Source organism: Clytia hemisphaerica, unplaced genomic scaffold, assembly GCF_902728285.1.
Source record: "Clytia hemisphaerica strain Z4C2 unplaced genomic scaffold, Clytia hemisphaerica genome assembly, whole genome shotgun sequence".
Classification (NCBI taxonomy): Eukaryota; Metazoa; Cnidaria; class Hydrozoa; order Leptothecata; family Clytiidae; genus Clytia; species Clytia hemisphaerica.
In genome coordinates, this window is record NW_027104390.1 from 789,257 (window position 1) to 815,918 (window position 26,662).

The 26,662-nt window shown below is 36.1% G+C and overlaps 2 protein-coding genes across 2 annotated transcripts; one reads left to right on the plus strand and one right to left on the minus strand.

The window, feature by feature from the left end:
• On the plus strand, positions 1–17,971 carry LOC136819739 (non-specific lipid-transfer protein-like 2). Its single transcript, XM_067075984.1, has 4 exons — positions 1–81; positions 15,865–15,922; positions 17,109–17,180; positions 17,826–17,971. The coding sequence occupies exons 1-4, from the start codon at positions 22–24 to the stop codon at positions 17,954–17,956; spliced, it is 321 nt and encodes a 106-aa protein (XP_066932085.1). The 5' UTR covers positions 1–21; the 3' UTR covers positions 17,957–17,971.
• On the minus strand, positions 5,466–7,942 carry LOC136819742 (uncharacterized). Its single transcript, XM_067075986.1, has 2 exons — positions 7,361–7,942; positions 5,466–7,120 (listed from the first exon to the last, which is right to left on the minus strand). Exon 2 carries the CDS (start codon positions 7,032–7,034, stop codon positions 5,562–5,564), a length of 1,473 nt encoding a protein of 490 aa, XP_066932087.1. The 5' UTR covers positions 7,035–7,120; positions 7,361–7,942; the 3' UTR covers positions 5,466–5,561.
• Positions 17,972–26,662: the final 8,691 nt, after the last annotated feature.

The window sequence follows — 26,662 nt, forward strand, 5'->3', positions numbered from 1 at the left end:
CGATTTCGATTTCAAATCAAGATGGCGGCCCAGAATGGAGGAGCTCGACGAGTTTTCGTTGTAGGAGTTGGAATGACTAAGGTAATTAGCTCTTTTACACCATGATTTTTTACTATCGGTGCTAACTGGAGATGCTTTATTCATAAAACATGAAAGAGAATTACTTTAGCATGAAATGTTTGCCTCCAAATGAAATGAAAGGGGTCTATTATTTGCATATGCATACGTTGGGTTTCCAGGCACAGAAACAGGAATCTGTTTGGGAGGGGTCAGACAAAATAAATGACATGCATATATTGGACTTTGTACCAGAGCGTTTTCCATGCCCCTTGCGAAATCACTATTTTATTTTGGTAAATAGCAGGCTAGCTCTAAAGCTCTTCTAAAAGGGGTCCTATCATCCTCAACCAAAAAAAACTTTCGAATTTTTTATCGGCATTGGGCTGATAAGCTTCAGAGAGGGGAGAGAAGGCCTTTGCTCTAATTCGCCAAAATTCTCGCCTTCCCACCCATCATCGTTGAATTTTTGTCTATTTGCACCAACATTGAAGTTTGTTCATATATATACCGTAGGATCGTCTAATCTCGACATACGTCTTGCAATCTCGACACCGGATCTGTAAAATAATCAAAACAAACCTTGAATGAAATTCTTGGTATCATTCTTATCGAACAAGTTCATCCATCAAACTAGAAGTTCAGTAAACATTGCAATCCTTTCAATTAAAAAAACAGCCAAATTATAAGCAGTTTTACACAACACACGAAACGCATGCAAACTTCCTCGTAACTTTCTCGTGTCCATCATTAAAATTTTACAACTTTATTACGCTTCAAGTCACGTGATAAAAATAATTCGCGCGCTTAGTCGACCTGGTTTCCATTTCCTTATTATTTATTGCAAGCACACGCTCTAGGCGCTAGGCGGCCGCGTTAAACTTCTAGGCGCCGCACCTAGCACACCCGGTCCCTTTTCAAATTCATAAGGAAACCGGGTTCTTTTAATTATTTTCGGTTCACGGTAAAAAGGTCTAATAAAAAATTCCTCGCGTGCAAAATGTTGTTGTGATTTGGGCATCTTCGTTGAAAGCATGCTAATTAGTTTTTTAGTGATTACTACATCGTTAAAGTGTTCTTTTCAAATATAAGTATTAACAGTTCACATTTCTCATATTATATTAACAATCTGTGACGTGGATAGAGAGAGAGAACAATTTAGTGATTGATTGATAACTTTGGTATGTATTTGTTTATGTTTGATTTTTTATTTCGAAGACCAGCCTACAGCTATGTCGAGATTGCAAGACGTATGTCGATATTAAACGACTCTACGGTACATATTGATATTGGGCTATTCTATTTTTAAACCATACAGGGGTGTTATAAAGGTGTGCACCAATTTCTTTGCAAGCTCTTTGTAATTCATTAAGAATTCAAAACTGAAAAAAGAATACAAAAGAAAAATAAATAACTAATAAATAACTTGAACAAAAAAATAAAGTCAAATTTGACACGCCTACTTTGTGAAAAATCTAAGTTCTAGCAGCAATGTACAAAGAAAATTGATATTGATTGAAAGTCTAAGTCTAAGTTGAAAGTATAAGTCTGAGTTGAAAGTATAAGTCTATGAAAGTATAAGTCTAAGTTGAAAGGAAAATGTAAAATATAAGTCTATTCACCAGCATGCCAGGAAATGTAGTGGTGAGAATCCTAGACAAAATGAAGAGCTTGAATGATGTATGCTTGAGAGCTTGAATTGAGATTTGATTTGAATTGAATACTGATTGATGTTCCCAACTTAGCTTAAGAGTTAACTGGAAGCCATCTTGAATTGAGTTGGGTTGAGTTCAGTTGAAAGTTGAGAGTGATGTTAACTCCTCAAAAGCTAGTTGACAACTGATGACAAAAAGCAAAGTGCTGGTTTTGTGTCAAAAAGCAAAGTGGACAAAAATTATAAAAAACAAAGTGGATATGTAATAAATTATGAATAAATTAATTATTTTTTGTGCATAAATTATATAAATTATTCTAAATTGAATTGTATGTAAAATGCAGAACAAAACAAAGGACAAAGACCAGAACAAAGTGGACATGCAAGAAAACTTCCAAAATGTGTCTAGACCCTTAAAGAAAGCTCTGTCCACATGTGACAAAAAACAGAAAGACACTGAAAAACAAGGAAAACTTAAATTTGTATATTTTTGTAGATTTTGAATATAATAAAATAAAGCCAAGAAGAACACAAACATGAAATTTTGTATTACACGAGTTTCTCAGTTTACACTGCCCGGCCGGTATATGCAAAATTTCAATTGTCGTCAATATCATTTAAGATCAACTCATTGTACAAATCCAACTCATCTACAGGATGAATCATTACCAAGCCACGCGCTGCTCTGTAGGTGGTACGATCGAAGTTTTCGGTTTCGTTCCGGTATTGGACTTCAACTCTGCGAATGCGACCATCCTTGCTCGTCTCAACGTTCTTTATTTTCCCATATTGGTAGGTATTGCAAAGCAGGTTTTCTTGTTTCTTGAATAAAACGATATCACCAACTTTCAGATTGAATGAATTGTCAAACCATTTGGGTTGATGCATGAGTTTTGGTACGTGAACTGTTAACCATACTTCAAACCAGGCATTGAAAAGCTCCTGATTTTGCTTGAGAAATTTGTCGGGTTTAGTTGTGACTTCGACTGGAAAAGTTGGACTTCTGTCATTGTTGCGTCCTAACAAAAGTCTGTCGGGGGTCAAGATGTCAGATACTTCAAATTCTGTATGTCCACGGAGAGCCAATGGTGCATCATTGATAGTGTTAGACAGCTGGCTGGCGACAGTTTCCCATTGGAGCACGGAGAAACGATACTTATCAAAGTTGATTTCAAGGGACTTCTTGATTTCCTGAATTTTCCGTTCCACCTTGCCGTGCATGTGATGGCCGGATACAGGACAGGTTTCAAATTCAACGAGAACATCTTGAAAAAGGCGGTTTTGGATATCTCGAAACGATAATTTGAGGGTTCCGCATCCCTTGACAAGTTGGCTTCCTTCGTCAGGTAGTAAGTACTTTGGATATCCAACTTCACTGGCGAATCGTGTAAATGATAAGATGAATGCGGGCGTGCTATAATCATCCATGATTTTTATCCTGGTGGCGGATGTAGTTGTGCAGCAAAAGATTACCATCCATATTTTAATTGTAGTGCGTTTGTGAAAGTTTGAGTAAGATGTGAATGGTCCACACAAATCCACCTTGTACTTCTTCTGTAGCCTTTGTAAAGAAGTATTTATGTGCTGATTCTTCAATTGGCTGTGAAGCGAAACGTGACAATCTTTTCTTTCGACATTTGAAGTGAGAGATGAATTGATAGGCTGTGCTCATGATTTTAAGTGATCTCTTCCAACCATACTTTATTGGATTGATACGGTATTCTGAAAATTCTGACCGTTGACTGATTGATGACAAGTGAATGGATGGTTGGATGTTGATTGGATCGATGATTGTGATTATCTGCTCTTTCTTTGCAGATTTGAGTTCTTCATTTGTGAGCTTGACTTGATCGACAGATTTCATTGGAAAGGTATCTTCTGGATCGCACATCCATTCAAACCCTTTGAACCAAGTTGAGTTTGCAGATACGTCAGAGATGGTTGTGCCACGTCTTGTGCCTATGTCTGCGATCATGTTTTCTGATGTGACAAATTTCCAAGATGATAGTTCTGTGAATCGATGGATTTCAGTAACTCGAGTTCGGACCCATGGCTTGAGTTGCTTTTCGATGCCGTTGATCCAAAAGAGAGTGATTTGACTGTCTGTTAATTTTAAACTGGATTTGAGGTGTGTGCCAAAAGCTCGTCTGACAACTTCTCCGGTATGCGCGTTAAGAGTTGCTGCAAGGAGTTCACCTCTTGGTTGAGTGGTTCCATCAGGAATGAGTCTTGAACGTGCGAAAACAAGTTGGCATGAAAACTTTCCACATCTTCGCTTGAAACGTGCATAAATTGCTACACAAGCAATGTTCTTTGAAGCATCTGCTGTGTCGATTGAATTGATTTCTAGGTTAATAGCATCTTCTGGTACAATTGCACGGTTGTACTTAATTGAGGAGATTTCTTCCATCATTTTGAAATGTGAATCCCATATTGGTCTCAAATTGTCTGGAATGCGATCGTCCCATCCAATACCAAGATCGACAAGTTGGTGGAGATCAAGTTTCATTGCGGCTGTCAGTGGTGTAATCTTTCCTGATATGTCATAGAGTTCAGCTACTTTTGAGACACAATGTCTTCGAGTCAATTTGGTTGGTACATTGTTGATCTTGACTGGTTTTTTGCCTCTGACCTTCTTGGCAAAATTGAGCTCGCTGACATCAAGAGAGACAACATCTTCCTCTGGGTACCATTTCATGCCTGCAACACCAATGCTTTCTCCATCTGATGTCAGGTCTGGTTTGGGTTTTTGGTGTGAGAAAGTGATTCCTTTAAGTGAGAAACCACCACGATTGACAACTATTTCTAACTCGTCGGCACGTTGAGTAGCCATTTGCATACTTCTTTTGGATGATAGCGTTGATATTTGATACCAAGCATGATGTCTATTTCCCCACCAACAGATGATGGGAGTGATGGCAGATCTTCTGGGTTGCATCCGGTTTGACGATATGCATTGATGATGTCCTCCTCCACTTGTTTGAGTTGGTAAGTAGGGAAGGTTGAGGTGATCTTTGGAAGACAGAGTCCTTTAAGTTGTGCGTCATGACCGTCATGTAGTGGAATGTTGATTTTGTAGGAGCCAGAGCTGATTGTTTTTACATTGCCGACACCTCCTATTGGGATGTTGCCGCCATACTCCATCTTTGCTCTCTTCTCCAGACGTTTGACTGCACTCTGGGATATGACCATGTCGCTGCATCCTGAATCAAAAAATATCGTAAGCTGTTGGCCATCAACATTGATTGTTTGAAGAATGTAGATGGCGTCATTATCCTCCTCCTCAGTATCTGATGCTGATGGTTGTTTGGAATTAGTTGAAGAGTTGAAGGAAAGAGATTTTGTATCAATGTGAAATGCAAGTTTGATGTCTTTAGAGAATTGTTGAAGTCTTGATTGTCGTAGAATACATCTTTCTTTGAAGTTTTGAAGGACTTGGTGGGATTCTGGAGTTGTAGCATGGTCTTGACAGATGAGAACATGCTTTTTGATGTCGTAGTCGTCATGGGATGGATGTGGACAGGTAAATTCACGTTGACATCGTCCTTCTTGATGTTTACCTTTTGATTGTTGAGCGCCTGGAAACAGACACTGTGTGCAGTAACCCTTTTGGCGTAGGGTGCTGAATCGTTGAGATGGCTTCATTTGAACAAACTCTGGACAGGAGAAGTATTGTAGCAACTTGGAATTATTAGGACCATTGGTTTGGACGTGCCCCTTCTCACCGCAGATGAAAAACTTTGTTTGGATGATTGGAGATTTGTTGTCTGTAAGATGTGATGAGCTTCCACCACCTCCTGGTGATGTTTGTCTACCACTTCCTGAAGTCTTTCCATTTCCTGGTGTTTGTTTACCAGGGTTGATTGTTGTTGGCGATGAACTGTAGCATCTTGAGTTGTTGGATTGATATTTCTTTCTCTAGGAATTTGATGAATTCCTCCCAGATAGTTGATTGATGAAGTGTTTTCCCTTCAAGAAAGGAAAACCATTTGGTTTGGCGGGTGTCATCCATAAGTTGATAAACATCCTCAAGTGTTTTTCCATAAAGAAGAAAGTTCTCAATTTGGTGTTTCTGAGCTAAGTTCATTGTATCTCTCATGAAGTTTAGCATTTTACTAAGTGACTCAATTTGTTTCTCAGGGTCACTTCTGACACGCCATAAACGAGTAGTGTTTTGAATATCAGACAGTTTCTTTGATAAAAGCAGTTTTGGGTCTCCGTACGATAACTTAAGTCTACGCCATATTTCTTCAATGTTGTCAACTCCCTTAACAAGGGTCAGGGCTGGCCCCTCAAGGTAATTGTTTTTGATGAGGTCAGGAAGATGAGCGGAAGGTGTTGATTTTGAATGCAATTTCTCAAAGTCACTTTTGAAGGAGTAAAAATCCGAAGATGAATCATACCCTTTGAATTTTGTTAGCTTAATGTTCAACTTTGAAGATTGGAATTTCTGCTCCTTGGCTATCTCTTGAACTTTGAGTGTTGATTCGAGCTTTGTGATGTAGGTAGATTTCAGTTTAGCGAGTGCATCGTACGACTTAGTAACAATATCAGTTTCATCCTTTTGAAAATGTTCACTTACAAGGAGTTTCTCCATATGCTTTGTCAGGTTGTTGATACTTTGTTGATGTGAAGAAAGATTACGTTCAGCAAGTACAAGTTCATCATAGCTAAATGCACTTGGATCCTCTTTAAAAACTGCCTCAAGTGAAGTAATAGTAGATTTTACCTCTTTCATTAAAAAGTCTGATAATGATTTTTTGCGTTGGGCGTTTTTCTCATCAGGGCGGACTTCTTTTCGACGAGCATTGACGCGTTGAATGACTGTCTGTGCATTATGGATATTTTCATTGTAGGATTTAAGAAAGTTTTTCTCGTATTCTTCTGTTCCGATAGATTGAAGTATCTCATTATGTAGTACTTTCAGGCGATTGCGCATTGTTTTCACTTCCTTGAAGAGTTGTTCCAGTTCACTGTACGTCATAAACTCAATGTCATAATCTGTACCGATATCAGCAATTTCACTAGAGAGAACATTCTGTTCAATTGAAATGTTTTTAATATCGTTTTCCATAATTTGGTCTTTGATTGTTAAACCTCGGACAAGTTGTGAAAGATTTGCGTCAACTGATTGTGTAGAGGTATCACTCTCGTATAAACTTTGATATAGGTTGAACGTTTGCTCTAATGTTGATATATCAGCATCTGATTCATCGCTTGATGATGCTTGACTGGTTGTTTCAGGTGGCAATCGTATGCCTTGAGTGCCAAACGATTTATAATTGATGGGTTTGTTTGCAGCCGCACGTGTGCTTCGACGCATGTAGCTGTTGGTGTGCTGTTTTGAATGTTATAAAGGTGTGCACCAATTTCTTTGCAAACTCTTTGTAATTCATTAAGAATTCAAAACTGAAAAAAGAATACAAAAGAAAAATAAATAACTAATAAATAACTTGAACAAAAAAATAAAGTCAAATTTGACACGCCTACTTTGTGAAAAATCTAAGTTCTAGCAGCAATGTACAAAGAAAATTGATATTGATTGAAAGTCTAAGTCTAAGTTGAAAGTATAAGTCTGAGTTGAAAGTGTAAGTCTATGAAAGTATAAGTCTAAGTTGAAAGGAAAATGTAAAATATAAGTCTATTTACCAGCATGCCAGGAAATGTAGTGGTGAGAATCCTAGACAAAATGAAGAGCTTGAATGATGTATGCTTGAGAGCTTGAATTGAGATTTGATTTGAATTGAATACTGATTGATGTTCCCAACTTAGCTTAAGAGTTAACTGGAAGCCATCTTGAATTGAGTTGGGTTGAGTTCAGTTGAAAGTTGAGAGTGATGTTAACTCCTCAAAAGCTAGTTGACAACTGATGACAAAAAGCAAAGTGCTGGTTTTGTGTCAAAAAGCAAAGTGGACAAAAATTATAAAAAACAAAGTGGATATGTAATAAATTATGAATAAATTAATTATTTTTTGTGCATAAATTATATAAATTATTCTAAAATTGAATTGTATGTAAAATGCAGAACAAAACAAAGGACAAAGACCAGAACAAAGTGGACATGCAAGAAAACTTCCAAAATGTGTCTAGACCCTTAAAGAAAGCTCTGTCCACATGTGACAAAAAACAGAAAGACACTGAAAAACAAGGAAAACTTAAATTTGTATATTTTTGTAGATTTTGAATATAATAAAATAAAGCCAAGAAGAACACAAACATGAAATTTTGTATTACACGAGTTTCTCAGTTTACAAGGGGTATTGACAAACTTTTCCAGGGGGGGACTGAGCCTTGATTTTCCAAGCAGTGTGGCTCGAATCCTTCAGATCCTTGGTTAGAAAAAGCTATACCTGTTTACTTTTTTCTTCCCAGATTCAACAAGCCATCAACCAACAAAATTACCACTGACATCTGAAAATTCACACGACCTTTCCACTAGACACTTCTAAATTATCTGCCTTTATGAAGATGTTCCGAAATTAACCAATCGGGTTTACAATCGGAATTCCTCTGGGAGTTAGCGAGTCGGGAAATGTAAAGTTATGTAATAGGTAATACATAATTTTTCCGGGGGTTAAACTTATAAATAAAATTGAAATGGTTTGTTTTTTTCTTCATTATATATTTAAGTTTTCATTATCAAAATTCTAAAAATGCTACAGTAGTCTGTAGGCCATATTAGAAAATGGTTATATATTTCGCAAAATAAACACTTACAAAAGCTATTACTTACTATTTTTACCCCCGCTTTTTAAACACAAAAAGTGATCGTGATCGATATTCTTCGAAGGAAGAATTTGCCAGACAAACCCCTAGACAAAAAGATGTATTTTGAGGTTGGGAATGGATCCTGCGAAGATGAAAAAATTTTGGCTAGGCGTTTTTTGGCAAAGCCAAAAACTCTAATTTTTTTCTTCCCTCAAGCTAAAAAGGTTACAGGTTTTGGGCAATCGAGGCAAAAATCAGCAAAAAGCTGGTGTTTTCCGTAAATCTGAGAATCGCGATAAGATCCTCACTGCCAAGGAGCTTTTGGTCATTTTCAGATTTTCCAAGGGGGTTATTAAAGGTTTCCAGGCAGTTACATCAATATGCCTTCTTACCTGTCTTTAAAAATATAAATAAAAGTAATCACGGAAAAGGACGCGAAAAAAAAAGACATAAGTGTGAGAACAGAGTAATCAAACTTGTTAGAAAAAGTACCATTAGAAGTCATAAAAAATCGACCTGAATAAATGCAATCGAAATTCCAGAGAACTTCATTCCCCAAACAACTATGTCAAACTCCCATCACATAAATTTTACAATTACGTCAGAGTAGACTACACTCGCCACCGAAGAAGTTTATTTGGAAAGGGTAATTATATTTTATTGTTCGCTTCTTTTTTAAAGATTCGCCGGGTTCAGGGCTGCAAATAAGCGTCGGTCATCGGTCAATGTCCGACTGAAAAAGCTATTTGACCGACTGAAAATCTTTTGTGTCGGTCATGATGTCCGAATGAAAAAAGGGATAAACCATTAACTTGAGAGTTGAAAATAAATCTCTTACACCCCTGTCTCTTACTTAGCCTATTCTTTTAATACTTGCTTCCTTTGTAGCTTTCAGGGTGTTTCTAAGTTAACTTTTATCGACTTGCTTTCTTCGTTACTTTCTTTGTTTCTAAGATCACTTTTATCAACCCGCTTTCTTTGTAACTCTTTTAAGGGTGTTTCTAAATTACTTTTGTCAACTTGCTTTCTTCGTAACCTTCTTTGTTTCTAAGATCACTTTTATCAATTTGCTTTCTTTGTAACTTTCAAGGGTGTTTCAAAGTTAACTTTTATCGACTCTCTTTCTTTGTAACTTTCAAGAGTGTTTCTAAGATCACTTTTATCAATTTGCTTTCTTTGTAACTTTCAAGGGTGTTTCAAAGTTAAACTTTTATCGACTTGCTTACTTCATAACTTTCAAGAGTGGTTCTAAGTTAACTTTTATCAACTCGCTTTCTTCTTAACTTTTAAGAGTGTTTCCAAGTTAACTTTTATCAATTTGCTTTCTTCGTAACTTCCAAGGGTGTTTCTAAGATCACTTTTATCGAATCAATTTCTCTGTTATATACAATAACAAACTGTTCCAAGGTAAATTTTATTTTACCTACTCGCTTTCTCCGTAACTTTAAAAAAAAAATATACACTGAATGACCGACAGGATTTTGAGTTTGACCGACAGGATTTCATTTCTGTCGGACATGATGTCCGATTGACTGAAAATATTTATTTGCCGCCCTGCGGGTTGGAAAAGTATGAATTTCTTTGTACATATTTTACCTACCCCAAATATTTAGGAGGCTGAGTTTCAAACGAATCGTCAAATTGAAACGGACAATAAATGTATCAAGGTCTGTTTTATTTACCCCCTGGTGACTTAACAAAAGAGACTTAACTCGATGTTACAATCCAATTATTGAAAGTTTGTCTCGGCCTTTTTATAATGAGCGAGACATACGTTCTCTGATTACGCAATTTTCATATTGACATTTTCGAGGCATTTTGATGTAACTGCCAGGGGGTTCTCTCCTCCTAAACTGGCATCAATCAGTTACATCAAAATGACGTCATCAACTTGACGATTCGTTTAAAACTCAGCCTCCTAAATATTTGGGGTAGGTAAAATATGTACAAAGAAATTCATACTTTTCCAAAACGGCGAATCTTTAAAAAAGAAGCGAACAATAGAATATTATTACCCTTTCCAAATAAACCTCTTCGGTGGCGAGCGTAGTCTACTCTGACGTAATTGTAAAATTTATGTGATGGGAGTTTAACATAGTAATGTAATGTTGTTTGGGGAATTATGAAGTTCTCTGGAATTTCGATTGCATTTATTCAGGTTGATTTTTTATGACTTCTAATGGTACTTTTTCTAACAAGTTTGATTACTCTGTTCTCACACTTATGTCTTTTTTTTTCGCGTCCTTTTCCGTGATTACTTTTATTTATATTTTTAAAGACAGGTAAGAAGGCATATTGATGTAACTGTCAATAACAATAGTCACTTTCCAGGCCCTTTTTCACAAAATTTCACTTTCCAGGGGTGTCGACTCCTAATTTCCAGGGGATAGTTTGTTATCCGAAATTCCAGGGGGGTTAGTGAAAAAGTTCGTCAATACCCCTGTATAATTTTTTTTTGGAATAGCCCATTGTTAAGGCGGGCATCACAAATAACTTGTGTTCGCGTCGTTTTTAGGTCTAAAAAACGAGTCGGTCAGTCGGTCTGTAAAAAAAACGTCGCAAAAATGGATTTTCAAACCATGAGTCGGGCGAAAATCAAATCTATCAGAAATTTGAAAAGTCCAAAATTCAGTTCAATCTGATCATTTTTAAAGTCTCCAAACCTGTCTTGATTTTCATTGCAATAAATTTTATGATCTATCCATCCTTGCCCCAGATGAAAGGAGAGAAATCAAATCAAATTTCAAATTAAGTAAAAGTACCAACCTTTTCTATTACATTACCAACAGCCAAACAACAATGATACCAGATACCATTTAACTTTTGTTGAACCCACAGGCGGCTCTTCCATGTTTAAACTTTCAAAGACTTTTTTAAGAAGCCTGTTTTTTACCACATTTCATCTCTTGATTTCTTTCAACAAAAATAAAAGTATAAACACAACACACGCGAGTCTATTCGCATCTTTTGCTCTTCTCCGTTGTGTTATTTTTATACTTTTTATCTTAGAAAACAGTACAAAATGAAGGAGTGCTTTTCGATTTCGGCTTCCGTAATTTTTTTTTATAACCAAGATTGTCGGGTAAAAATCCGACGTTTTTTTCGACTTTCCGACTCAAGAAAGTTGGAAAATTAGGAAAAATCGTCAGCCGGTCAGACGATGCGAACACAAGTTATTTGTGATGCCCGCCTAATCAAAACAAAAGTTAAAAGGCGCAAAGAGGTTGCAACATTTTGAAGGAAAAAGCAGCGCGCTGGTCAATGGGCCATTCCAGAAAATTTTTGTTATCGCCAGTCAGACGACGTGCTTTTTTAAATTTTTTCTAGCCTCGGAAATAATTTTTCTTGTGGTGGTGGTCGGAAATTCCGATAAAAATTCATGTACTTTTGCAAAATGCATCGGAAATTCCACTCTTTTTTGCCTTTTTTAATTCAATTGCCTTGGAAATTCATACATTTTCTTCTCTCGCCTTGGAAATTTCGAATTTTGGTGAAAACTCTTACCCTCAGAAATCCTGTGTCATCTGCCCCCCTGACAAATTCTGGAATGGCCCAATGAAAAATGAGTTTTTTTATCAAAGTTAATTCAAAACTGTACTTTTTGTTGCCAATTTGCAAGCAAAGGTGAAGCAAGTGAAATTGCATGCTTTCAGTGGAGCGAGTTTGCAGACGAAATCTGAAAGAAATTGGCTGAATAGATTTTCCCAAAACTTGTTTTTTTATCGGTATGTAGTTGGACCCCCCACATGTGTCTGATTTGGAGATGCTTTTGTTAATGTTCGATCGAAGAAATAAGTTTTCACCTATGTCTAAACTTTTGATTCGATTTAATTTACAAGCTTTTTGGACCTACCTCCGGGTGCCCCGGTGGAGGTCCTATGAATTAACCTCTGTCTGTTCGTCCGTTCGTTCGTTCGTCTGTTACCAGCTTTTCTCGAGATTGGCTCATTAGTTTTTTCTGATTTTTTGCACAAAGATGCAAAATGGCAATGGCCAAAATGTGACGGAGCCCGATTTTCGAAAAAAAATCATTTCCGGCCGAAAATGCCGGAAATATGCCGGAAAACCCGGTTTTTTGGCATTTTCCCAAGATTTCATCATTAGTTTTTTCTGATTTTTTGCACAAAGATGCGTGTTAGCAATGCCCAAAACTTGGCCGAGTCCGATTTTTGAGAAAAAATTTTTTCCGGCCGGAAATGCCGGAAATATGCCGGAAATCGCCGTTTTTCTGGATTTTCATTGGACTTTTTCCATATAATTGGTTGTTTTTTTCATTCAAAAACATTATTAATAGCAATGCCCACCATTAAGCATGTTTCAATTTTCAATAAAATTGATTTTTGAAGCCGGAACTTTCTAAAAATCGCCGGAACAGCCGATTTTCGCCGGAAAGACAGTATTTCTTGAATTTCTCGAGCTGTACTTTATATTTGTTTATGAAATTTTGCACACTGATGCAATTATGACAATACCTAAAATGTGACAGAGCCCGATTTTCGAAAAAAAAAATTTTCCGGCCAAAAATGCCGGAAATATGTCGGAAAAATCGGTTTTTTCTCGAATTTTCATTTTTATTTTTTTCTGATTTTTTGCAGAAAGATGCGTATTCGCAATGCTCAAAACATGGCCGAGTTGTATTTTTGAGAAAAAATTTTTTCCGGTTTAGTTTACTTATATTTCTATGCTTTTCACACAAAAACATTATTCATAACAATGCTCATTATCAAGCATGATTCAATTGTCAATAAAACTGATTTTTGCGACCAGAACTTCCTATTTATTATTTCCCTACAACCCTTCCCTCTCCCCCCATCAACAATCAATGATGAATTTATTGTGTTGTGTATTTTCGCTAAACACTATATTTTCTGACTGATTTTTTTCATTTTTCTTTTCGCATTGCTATCTAACTTTAATCATCAGGTAGGTCCATTCAGCATATTGCTTGTTTATATTGAATTGACAAGAATGTGGAGCAAGATTGATCAGAGAAAGTGGAAAAGAATAACATTTTTTTGCTTATATATCAGCATAATCTAACAAAAGGCAAACACTGTCCTGATATGAATTACAGTTCAGGCACATGAGGGACTCTGAACCGTTCTTGTACAAAAAATCTTTTTAAGATATAGATTTGATATGACTGTTTTTGAATGGAATTTTGATTGGGCGCATAACTTCATAGTTCGAACCCCCCCTTTCTTAAGGGGGAGATGACAGCTTCCAAAAAAGTGAAGAAGGGGGGGGGATTAGAAATGTTCATTAAAAAGGGGGGATAGCAAGGAGGGGGGGATCGTTTAAGAAGGGGGGGATCGTTTAAGAAGGGGGGGTCGTTTAAGAAGGGGGGGGGGGCTTACATATATTGTAGATTATTTTCCAGCACTGTTATGAAATTTGGTCTGCGTGAAAGGAAGTTCTTTATTTTCACTAAAAAGTGGTATTCTTTTTGCCAGACTTAATTTTTCTTTACTGTTTCCCCTCCCTTTCATAGTGTGCACCCCCCCCAGAATAGTGGGGGGGAGGGTTTTGCTGATTTGGGTCGAAAATTTTCAGGTGGGATTTGGGGTTTTCCAGGTTTTAGGTGGAAACAAGTTAAGGTGGGAGTTAATTTCTTTAGGTGGGACTTTGGGTGTTTTGGAAAAAGTTAAAGTAAAATTTCTTATTTTCAGATTTTATGACTTTATGATATATTTTTTTTATATATTTCATAAATGTATATAATAGACATATTAATATATTTTGGATTTAACACAGGTTAAATTGCGGTTTAACTTTTGTTTGAAAAGCGCTATATACAGTATTCGAATGGCTGGGTGGCCGCCCTCCGCCAACTGAGTCTACTTTGCTAACACTCTAACTGAAAGCTGACAGGATGAGATATTTTACCTCCCTCCCTCCCTGCAGTTATGGTTGTAGGCGAATCCTCACTTATTTATACTAATATTGTAGTTATCGGGACAAATTTTCCCCAAAACTTTTTATTCAAGGATTAGCCATAATTTCATGCCAAACTTATATCTAACGACTCACACTTACTTCTAAGCCGTCTGACTACTTGATTGGTTTCTACCCAGGGGAGGGTCCATGTACAAAAAAGCGGCATGCATCATGGGGTGGGTGGGTGTTTTCAAAAAAATTTTGCTGTTTAGTACTTGTGCACTATACATGGGGGTATCAGGGTCAAATTTCTGATTTGCTGTTTAGTATACATTGTACTATACAGGGGTGTCAGGGTCAAATTTCGGATTTTCTGCTTAGTATTTGTGTACTAAAAAGCCAAAATCAAATCAAATTGTAATTTATTTTAGATTTTTGCCGGAAATCTTTCAAAATTCTCAATTGTTTTTGTCAATTTTTGAGAAAATTTTTTGAAATTTTTTTTATGGGAAGAATAAAAAACTTGCCCCAAAGTTTCAATTTTTTTGGCTTAAAATTTTTATTTTATGAAGAGGTGTAAGGGTATATTTGTTAGTTTTCTGGATAGTATATTGCACTATGTAAGGGTGTGTTGGGGTATATTTGGCAGTTTGCTTGATAGTATATTGTATTATACAGGGGGTGTCAGGGTGTATTTGTGAGTTTGCTGGATAGTACTGGATAGTATATTGTAAAATATAGAGGGTGTTGGGGTGTTTTTGGGAGTTTGCTGGCTAGTATTTTATTGTACATCATTTTGTACTATAGGGGTTGGGGGTGTTTAAAATCGAAATTTGCTACAAAGTACTTATACATGCCGCTGTATTGTACATGGACCCCCTCTGTTCTACCCCTAATGTAGGTCATAGGCAAATGGAAAGTTAAACATATGTAATATATTGCATCTATTCATATTATGGTAAAGAAGTTTTGTTTTGTTCCTCGAATTAGTATATTTTTTTTGTTTTTTAGCTGGGATCTGGGAGTCTGGGCTGAAGGTGGGAATTTTAGGATAAGGTGGGACCTGAATTTTCAGGTGGGACCTGGAACCCCCTTGCACACTATGCCTTTTTACCATAAAAAATTTAGCCCAAAACCCTTGGGGGATAGGCATTTTTAAAGGTTGGGGGGATATCAAGAAGGGGGGGGGATCATTTAAGAAGGGGGGATCAGACCCCTTTCCGCACTATGAACTTTCAGTTAGTCACACTAGGAAATCAAGCTTGCAGGAAAAACTTAACATCAGTCATCTACAGGATGAGAGTTACCTGAATCAAGCTCAAGATCCCAAGACAATTAATTAAAACTTGAAAGTTGAAATGAAGCAAAATGACGATTGCTATAAAAACGTGCAGCGACCAGAATCAACTAACTAAATTTCATCATTCAATTCCTGAGACAGCGCTTCGATTTGATAGGCCTTGATTACACGATAAAGTGAAATTAATTTTGCACATGTAAATGGGTCAGTGTTTAAGCCCTGGCAAATTGTAATAACCCTGTAATAATCTATTTTTTTTACTTTCAGTTTGAAAAGCCAGGCAGACGAGATGACTTCGACTATCCAGATATGGCTAAAGAATGCGGTAGGTTTATGAAAGTTCATTTTAGCTTAAGTGTGGACCTTCTTTTTTTGAACGCTTCTTGAACGCTTCCAGCCCGCGCTGATTTTCAGATCTCTTCTTTAAATTTCTTAATTTAAACATTAGGGAGATAATCATCTCAGCTAATTCTCACACTCCCTTGCATAGTGTGCAGAGGGGTCTGAACCCCCCCATTAATATTTCATCCCCCCCTAGAAAGGTATCCCCCCTATTTTTAAATTTTTTTGATCCCGCACCATTTACATTGTCCATTTTTATTGACTTAAATCAACATATAACATAAAAAAAAAGTTACTATCCCCCCCCCATTTTTATTTGATCCCCCCCTATAAGCTCAAACCCCCCATTTTAACTGGAAAATTGCCCATCCCCCCCTATAAAGCCTTCCTTGAAAACTCGGATCCCCCCCCCTCTTAAAAAAAGGGGGGGTTCATACTATGCCTTGTTGCTCATTTGAATTCAAAATTGATCCAAAAACCATGAGGGGGTGTATAGTACTAAGGTTCGTGCTTGTTGTTTATATGTAGACTTGACCTCGGAAAACCAACTATTTGAGAGACTAAATTTTTTGTAAAGAAGTTACCCTAGGGAGACAACGTGAAGAGTGACCTTTAGTTCAAGTACAATATGTTATTTAATCACACAATACGTGCTCACACAGTACCATGATACCAACAAAATAAGATAGAAATAATCTAATAAAGATGAAAGATACAATTTGAAACCTTTGAAAGGTTTTTTCTTACTTTTCATTGTTTTTGATTGTTTCGTACCCTTTTTAAAGAGACCCAACACCTACCTTAAGGGAACTAATTTTTGCGGGAACTAAATTTTGCGGTTTTTGCGGATTTAGGCCCAAACCGTAAAACTAAGTTCCCGCAAAATTTTTCAAATGCAAAAAAAACAAAGGTCGAATAATTCACAGTACGGCTCTAATTTTCTTTCAAGTGAGAAATCCGCAAAATTAAGTTCCCGCAAATATTAAATATTAAATCTTGAATTGCGCACCGCAAAAATTAGTTTCCGCAAAAAATAGTTCCCTTAAGGTATGTTACCTCTGTGCCTGAAAAGGTATTCGTGGATAAAGGTTTTCCAGGTGCAGAAAGCTTTAGTATGACTTTGAATAACACTGACAAATTTATCACATATTTTGAATTTTCCTTATTAGTGACCAAAGCCCTTGAAGACGCTGGAATATCTTACACAGAAATTCAACAAGCTACTGTCGGCTATTGTTACGGTATGTACTGTATTTATATCAATTTACCAAACAATAGCGAGTTTATGTATGTGTGTTTTTCTATGACCGAGACAGATGATAAGTGTAGATCAACTGAGGACGATAGTAAAAAATACTCTGGTTGAAATATCCTACAAATTGAAGTAATTGAGGAGGGAATAGTGTTCTACTGAACAATGAATTCAAGTGTTTTTGATATACAGGTTTCTGGTCTACAGTTTCGATATCCATATTGGAAGTTCATTACGGTTTGAATCAAGAGATTTACGTTTTGAGAGATTCTTCTCCCTAGACAAACATCCTATCATCCATTGCATTGCAACACTCTCTTTGACCCTAGTAAGCTTGAACATAACTTCTCGTGGTATTAAAGATAGATAGAGTCGATATTTTACGTGGATAGCCCAGTAATCTAGGACTTTTAGGCAGTCTTTCGATTGTTTTCACGGGGTCCACGGCCAGCCGGCTCGGCTATCTATGAACTGAACAGAACATTGAAAGGAGCGGGGATTCGAACTGCGAATCCCTGGTTTGAGACGCTGACGTCGTTGACCACTTGGCCATCGCTTCTTGAATTATATGTGCACTTGAGGCACAATCAACATATATTTGTTACATAAAAAATAATATCTTTAATACTTTTAGGAGAGTCAGCATGCGGACAAAGAGCTTTGTATCAATTTGGTTTGACAGGAATACCTATCTACAACGTAAGTACTAAATTAAGACGCTGTGGTATAGTGGTCATTGACCTTGGTTGTTGCACAGGCGACTGAGGTTCGATTCTCACTCGCAGCGGTTCAAGCGGTTCACTTGGCAAGTGAATGAACCTTCGCCCAGGTCAACCCATGCCATGTGAGGAGAATTGGGTAGTCAGTCCAAGGTGCTGACGGGGCGCTCATTGAAAGCGTCTATAGTTGCGAAAATAGGTCTCAAAGCCTCCTGCAACTCAAACAACCAAATAAAAATAGAAATAGAAATAGTGATTATGACCCGTGGAAAAAGACAAATCCTTTGACTTGGTGTGCAACATTTTGTTTCAATCCCTAGCCGGACCATACCAACGATCAAAAAAATGATAATTGATACTTGATGCAGCTCTCCCTACCTTTGAATATACGGCTACACAACAAATTGAAAATTGAAATCGAGATTAGATGTTTGATACTCAAAGTTTCACGCAACTTTTCGTTACGATCTTCAGTCAAAAAATTCTGTACTAAAAATTCGTTTTAAGTTTTTACAAAGATATACTGTGCATGCATTATAAAGTCTTCGTCAAAATAATTGACGTCATTTCAGTCTTTTGTGGAGTTTGAGGGTGAACTTTTATTCACATGCTGACATTTCGAATCAGTTCATTCCTTGAATTTAACAGTTTCTCGGGTTGGTCGAATGTAGCCTGGAGATCCGTGCTATGATTTCTTATTCTATATACTGATGGCAAAATATATAGCATGGTATGGGCTGAGAGTTTGAATCTCCCAGATCCTAATAACGGTTGAAAAAATAGCCAATCAAATTTTGTTATTCTTAGAGAAAGTGCAACTTCCGAAATTTGGTTTTTGTTTTAGTAAGTGAGGACAGCGCTAAATTCGAATTTCCCACTGTAAATTTTTTGAGGCAGCTTTGTGCTTCACAGGTCATACCCGTCCTATATACATCAGATTATAAAAATACAGGACAATTCTCCTGTCTAGGTCGAATGTTGCAATTTCTAATTTTTCACTAAGGCAGAGTGAACATTTCTGCGGAGCACGAATGAACGGTGGACTGTCTTCAAAGTGATCTTCGGTGAACGATTCTTTCGTTTCAACCTGTTGAATATACAGCTAAAGAAAAAGAGAATCCTCGGGTCTCCCTTGACTACGATCGCAAACTTCTCACCACTCTCATACTCAGGCCCCATCTTTAACACGAAGGTTTCCAGCTCTCGAGCTACGGCTGGAAAGAGCATTAGATTTAACCGGACTGCTTTTAGGATAAGAAATTCTCCTCAAGACCATATTTGACCAAAAATTTAAATAGATATAAGAAATAAATCAGTTACTGAAAGCAAGAAAAGCGCGGAAAACAATAAAATACGAATACATTGTGACGAGACTTTTCTGAACTAATACAGGATCTCAATTGTCATTACAATTTGAAATCTTGGTTAAAAAATAATAGTATCAAGGTACTACTCGCTAAAATGCTTGCTTGGGTATAACAAAATACCTGTCTCAATATAATCTCCTATAAGGCTATAACGTTTGATAGAATTCGAATTAGATACAGTATGTGACCCCCAAAACGGCGATCAAATTTAAAATTTCTCTCAAATCTAGAGGAAAGACGTTTTACAAAAAATTTTGCTGCATGAAAGACTTTAACATTTCTACTTTATTTCCCAGAAGTTTTTTTTCAAAATTTTAAATTTCAACAATATTTTTCAATCGCTTAAACATAGGTAGCTTTTTTCTAATGGCCCCCAAAACGGAGGTTTGCAATATTAGCGATTTCTCGAGATATGTTTAAGATATGAAAACAAAATTTTGACCATAGTTTTGAAATGTGATTTAGAGGGTTTTGGGCACAAATTTGTTTGATAAATCTTTTACAGTATACCCCTGGTTGTCAAAACGGAGGTTTGGGGCCCCCAAAACGTAGGCGTGGTTAAAATCAAATTATTAAGCCCAGTGGTAATAAGGGGAGAAACTATGAACATATTTGTGTTTTCCCTTAAATTTACGACCCGATGGATGTAAAGTTTATGATTTTTATAAAATATTTCAAGAAATTCGATGATGCAAAGTCCAAACTGAAAATTTAGAAATTTTCAAAATTACAATTTTGATTTAACAGCGTCTTAATCAAGTTTCTGAAAACCAATCTCTTTTGAAAATAGTTCTATTCATGTATGGAATAAGCTGTGGAAATTTTAGAAAAACAGCTTAACTGAAACTGAAAATATTAAGCTTTAAAGGTATTTTTCTCCTACATTTTGCAAAAAATGACACAATTTGATGTTTTTGCTGATTCAGCGAAAATTTTTATATGTAATATTAATTTTTTGTTATAAACTATTATTTCAAGCTGATAGAAATGGAATTTCAATATTTTTTGCTGTTTCTCATATTTAGAATTTTAGGTTTTATCAATGCTGGTTCTAGGAACCCAAAATACTGGTTGACATTTAAGGTGCTATATCTTTTACTCATCCTCTAAAGTCACAGATGTATCTGCATTTTCCGGACAGCATTCGGTGTAGAAAGTTTCCTATACCCCATTTTCATAACTTATTTTCACTATCCAAGGAGCTAGAGTGAGTTATATGCAATTTTTATCTAATTTTGGTGTTGAAATATGTCCTTCAGACGCAAATATGTTATTTTGAAGCTGTCGCAAACCATCAAAAACATGGTCTTTTTTAAGTATGACCATCATTCTTTAAAAATAAAAATAAATTGTTTAATTCTGATAAATCTACAGGTCAAAATCCTTATTTTAATGATGCCCTCTGTTTTGGGGGCCATCTCCGTTTTGGGGGCTATATACTGTAGTGGTTTCGTGCTCGTTAGAAAGATATTTCTGAGTGAAATAATATATTATCAATAAAAAATAAATTCAAAAAAACGGAAAAATGAAGAAGAAGTTAAAATCAACTTTTTGTAGAATCGTGCTATGATCCTCATTTAAAAAAAAAAAAGTCAAAATACAGCTTAAAAATTTTCCTTGGCTCTTTTTTGTTGTTTTTCTTGGTATTCTTAGTCAATCAGTAATATACTTTGGAATGCATCTTTCGATTGAATATTTTTTTTGAAAAGTTTTTTCCTAGGTTTAAAGAATCACTCGTTTGAAAATGATAATCACAACAAGTAGAATTTTTTCATCTTTATTTTCAGATCTTTTTTTAATTTTCTTTTTTTGATAATATTTCACGTCTGTTTAACCTTTTTTCAACAATCACAGAACCGCTATCTAATTCGAATTCTATCAAAAGTTGGAACTTTTATTGTCTCCGTTGAGACAGACTTTAATAAAAGTCGTGAAAGATTGGGTGAAAAATTCAACCAAAGGATATCGAATATTTGGATTGTCTTAAACATCATGTTTCCTTCTTTTAATAATGCCTTATAAACGTTGCCCCATTATACTCGAAATTTCCTAAACTCAAACAAATTTGTGTACCATGTTTCTGTTCAAATATCGAGACTTGGACTACGGACTACGATTGGAGAGGGATTGCATTGATGTAGTGGTTTCTGTAATTTGCTTTAGACTTAAAAGGACTGGGTAATAAATCAGAAAATTACTATTTCTAAAGTAGGTATATTCTCCAACCAAGCGCTTAAGTCCGATATACATGTTCATTTTAGACCAAACTCAACTTATCAGATGGCCCCAATATATAAAAACATTTTTTTCTTTAGAAATGTAATTCCCTTGAGGACAGACCGAGTCCGAAACATGTCAGGAAAAATACAATACATCTTTTTACGGTTAGCTGCTTCGTATAAAGAGTCACCAAAATTTCGATTAAACAAACCATCTCATTGGCTAAAAGCAAAAACATAAACAAAAAAATGTCAAGAGTAAGAGCACAGGAATTATATGATGAATCCTTTGTTTTTACGAAAGTTGGTTGACGACCTAATGAATATTGCTTTATGTGGTAAAAATTATTGTGTGTAAAACTTTCTGTCTCTGATTCCGAGTGTGATTATTTACGTGGGTCCCGTGCCCTCGTGGGTCCCGTGGGTCCCGTGCCCTCGTGGGTTCGTGCCCCCGTGGGTCCAAAAAAAAAAACCCGTGGGTCCAAAAAAAAAACCCGTGGGGTCCGAAAAAAAAAACCCGTGGGTCCGAAAAAAAAACCCGTGGGTCCAAAAAAAAAAACCCGTGGGTATTTCGTGGGTCCAGAAAAATATTACGTGGGTCCAAAAAAAATTTACGTGGGTATCTCGTGGGTCCAAAAAAAATTACGTGGGTATCTCGTGGGTCCAAAAAAAAATTACGTGGGTATCTCGTGGGTCCAAATTTTCTTTCCGCCAAAATTTCTTCCTTTAAGGTACTTTATTTTGTTTTTGATATTTTACCAACTAATATTACTTATACCTCAATGTTCTTGTAGTTGTATATTTCTTTTTAAGTTCGTTTATTTTGTATTTGAACGAAAAGCTAAAAGAAATATTTTCTTTATCATCATCCAGACTTAAAACTCTTTCGATATCGCCCAGCCAAAAAATCGTTCCTTTTAGAACGACGTCTTCTTCACCTTATAGCCTCTGAAAGAAACATCCACTCGCTTTGAAACTGAATTTTCTTCAAAGAGAGGCCTCCCCAGCGATTTGCGTGATGGCGTGACCGGGGGTTTTTTTCTAGCGTGATGGCGCGATTCCGAATTTTTTTTGGCTTGATTGCGTGATTGGAAGTTAGAACGTGATCACGATTTTGACAAAATTTTGGAGCCTGATGCGTGATTAAACGAAATTTTGCTCTGTATGTATTGCCGATAATTGCGTGATGAACTTCGATTTAGTCATTTTTCGTGATGAGTGATTGAACTTGAAATTTAGCGTGATCGCCTGATTTGGGTCTGATTAGGGGTCTCTTCAAAGTTAATGAAGTTTACTTTCGATTAAAGCAAAAATGAAGCAAGTCTTTTCAACAGTGAGAAATCGCCCTGCAACAAACTTTCTCATTTGTCAATTGCTAGAATCCGGAAACTTTCTCTTTCTGGCGGTATTGAAAGAGTTGATATTCGACTTTTTTGTCCTACCTTGAACTCGAGAAAAAGACTTTCGAACACTCAGTCTCCCGCAGACAATATCTAAAACCGACCCCCGCAGTTTTAAACACACAAGCAAACAATAGAATGTTTCGAGACATTTATTTTTCAGGAACCAAACCAACCAATGAAATTCACGAAGTTGGATTTTTTTTTCGGGGTTTTTTTTTGGACCCACGGGATTTTTTTTGGACCCACGGGTTTTTTTTTTGGACCCACGGGTTTTTTTTTGGACCCACGGGTTTTTTTTTGGACCCACGGGTTTTTTTTTCGGACCCACGGGTTTTTTATTTGGACCCACGGGTTTTTTTTTCGGACCTACGGGTTTTATTTTTGGACCCACGGGTTTTTTTTTTGGACCCACGGGTTTTTTTTTCGGACCCACGGGTTTTTTATTTGGACCCACGGGTTTTTTTTTCGGACCCACGGGTTTTTTTTTGGACCCACGGGTTTTTTTTTTGGACCCACGGGGGCACGAACCCACGAGGGCACGGGACCCACGGGACCCACGGGGGCATGGGACCCACGTAAATAATCACACTCTCTGATTCCAAGTCAAATTTTAGCTATTTTTCAGCATGATTTGGAAAGGAGATATATTATGAATCCTTGTTTGGTTGACGACCTAATGAATATTGCTTTATGTAGAAAAATTATTGTGTGTAAAACTTTCTGTCTCTGATTCCAAGTCAAATTTTAGCTATTTTTCAGCATGGTTTGGAAAGGAGATATATTATGAATCCTTGTTTTTACGAAAGTTGGTTGACGACCTAATGAATATTGCTTTATGTGGTAAAAATTATTGTGTGTAAAACTTTCTGTCTCTGATTCCAAGTCAAATTTTAGCTATTTTTCAGCATGGTTTGGAAAGGAGATATTATTATGATGCTTTGTTTTTACGAAAGTTGGATGACGACCTAATGAATATTGCTTTATGTGGTAAAAATTATTGTGTGTAAAACTTTCTGTCTCTGATTCCAAGTCAAATTTTAGCTATTTTTCGGCATGGTTTGGAAAGGAGATATATTATGATGCCTTGCTTTTACGAAAGTTGGTTGACGACCTAATGAATATTGCTTTATGTGGTCAAAATTATTGTGTGTAAAACTTTATGTTTCTGATTCCAAGTCAAATTTTAGCTATTTTTCAGCATGGTTTGGAAAGGAGATATATTATGATGCCTTGCTTTTACGAAAGTTGGTGACGACCTAATACCTAATGAATATTTTATGTAGTAAAAATTTTGTGGTAATGTAAACTTTCTGTCTTGATTCCAAGTCAAATTTTAGCTATTTTTCATAATTGTTTGGAAAGGAGATATATTATGATGCTTTGTTTTTACGAAAGTTGGATGACGACCTAATGAATATTGCTTTATGTGGTAAAAATTATTGTGTGCAAAACTTTCTGTCTCCGATTCCAAGTCAAATTTTAGCTATTTTTCATAATTGTTTGGAAAGGAGATATAATTATGATGCCTTGTTTTTACGAAAGTTGGTTGACGACCTACATGTTTTTTTTTATAAGCATAACGCTTGTAAGCATATGAAGGCTCAGATTTGCAGAATTCCTAAGCATAGCATGAGCATATATGTCAGCCTAAAATATTTTTCAAGTGGTCATTTTTATCTGTTTTGGTCGGTTTGGTAGAGGTCAAGTAAAAAATAAGACATTCCGCGGCTAGCTATTTTCCACTGCTCCCAAAATCTGAACAAATTTTTTACAAAATTTCTGAAATTTCATTAAAAAACTTGGCTCGGGGTGAATCATAAGCATAATTCTTAAGCATATAATAAGCATAAACTATGCCTGGATGCTTTGAGAACTTAAGCATACGCGAGCCTGACCAAGGGGCATACACTTGCTTATAAAAAAAAAAACATGTAATGAATATTGCTTTATGTGGTAAAAATTATTGTGTGTAAAACTTTCTGTCTCTGATTCTAAGTCAAATTTTAGCTATTTTTCAGCATGGTTTGGGAAGGAGATATATTATGATGCCTTGTTTTTACGAAAGTTGGTTGACGACCTAATGATATTGCTTTTGTGGGTAAAAATATTGTGTGTAAAACTTTCTGTCCTCTGATTCAAGTCAAATTTTAGCTATTTTTCAGCATGGTTTGGGAAGGAGATATATTATGATGCCTTGTTTTTACGAAAGTTGGTTGACGACCTAATGAATATTGCTTTATGTGGTAAAAATTATTGTGTGTAAAACTTTCTGTCTCTGCAATTCCAAGTCAAATTTTGGCTATTTTTCAGCATTGTTTGGAAAGGAGATATAATTTTATGATGCCTTGTTTTTACGAAAGCTGGTTGACGACCTAATGAATATTATTTATGTGGTAAAAATTATTGTGTGTAAAAATTTCTGTATTGATTCCAAGTCAAATTTTGCCATTTTGCTATTTTTCAGCATTGTTTGGAAAGGAGATATATTATTATCCCTTGTTTTTACAAATGTTGGTCGGTCTTGGTTACCCCTCAAAGTCAAAAAATGTTATACGTTTGCAGCAGCAAGCTATTCAAGAGACCACAACTAATAAAATGTCGCCTAACAGTCCAAAGTGCCTCATAAACGGGAGAGATGGGGTCCTTATTGCCAGGGGGTTATAAATTATGTTTATGTAGTCAAAATCAGGCAGAGCAAAATAAGGTACTTTCTTTTTTGAAAGCTGAAGATATTTTATAAATTAAAAATCTCATGAGACGCCCCAAGTGTTTGGCGCTTTGGTTTTTTTTTCGAGGCGTTACAGTATGGCGTGAATTTTCGAAAAATTTGGAGTGATGAAAATTAAATGCCTGTTTGATCATGAAATCAAGATTTTTAAGGCGTGATGGTGTAAATTTTACATTGTAAAACTTCAGATTTTTCATTAAGGTGAGGGTGGACAAACCAAAATCAGTCATTTACCCCTGGGAATTTTACAATGACTCTTTACCCCCTTGGAAAAATGAAAAAACACCCCCTGGAAATGTTCGTCCAACCCCCCTGCATGGATATATAAATGGAATGGCCTATTATTAGTGGCAAAACATTTGCGTTCCCCAACTTTTTACTATGCAAGGACCCCCGGAAAAAAATAATGAAACGAAGAAAAAACTCTTTCATTGAAATTCTTTAATTATCTACAATAGATTTCCAAAAGATATTTAAGTTTTTATCATATTGCGTCATAAGTTATTATGTTTTCTTTCTCGTAAACCCCTGTTTCAATACAAAATAGGTTGGCAGACCAAATTTTTTGCCACCAATAATGGCGGCAAAGTTGTTACGTCACATCTATTGTTTTTTAGGCGTATGAATATGAGTATGAACGTCATGAATTTACTACATGCTTTTTTATAAGAACATCCAAAGTTTTTGAAGCCTTCAGAAATGCTCTTAACATTTTGAGTTTTAAAACGAAAAGTGTTCTTAAAATGTTCTCGATTTTACCATTTTGTTAGCAAATTGCTAAGTGATTGGATAATTTAGAGTCCACAAAGCCTTAAAATGTTACTCATTTATTCTTAACATTTAGGCCACTGAAGTCTCTTAATCTTATAAAGTTTGTTCTTTTAAAAAACGTGTTTTCAAAAACATGACAAATGACTAAGAAGAAAATGCCATCTGGATAAATCACCTGATTTTTGTTTTGAAAAGTCGTTATGGATTTTTATCTTTTATTTCTTTTATATTTACATTTTGGTTGATAACAGACTGAACAGACTG

Coding starts and splice junctions, on each gene's coding strand:
- LOC136819742 (XM_067075986.1), bottom strand. CDS start 7,034: ATGCGTCGAAGCACACGTGCGGCTGCAAACAAACCCATCAATTATAAA.
- LOC136819739 (XM_067075984.1), top strand. CDS start 22: ATGGCGGCCCAGAATGGAGGAGCTCGACGAGTTTTCGTTGTAGGAGTT. Junction 82..15,864: donor TAGGAGTTGGAATGACTAAG/GTAATTAGCTCT, acceptor TTTTACTTTCAG/TTTGAAAAGCCAGGCAGACG. Junction 15,923..17,108: donor AGATATGGCTAAAGAATGCG/GTAGGTTTATGA, acceptor TTTCCTTATTAG/TGACCAAAGCCCTTGAAGAC.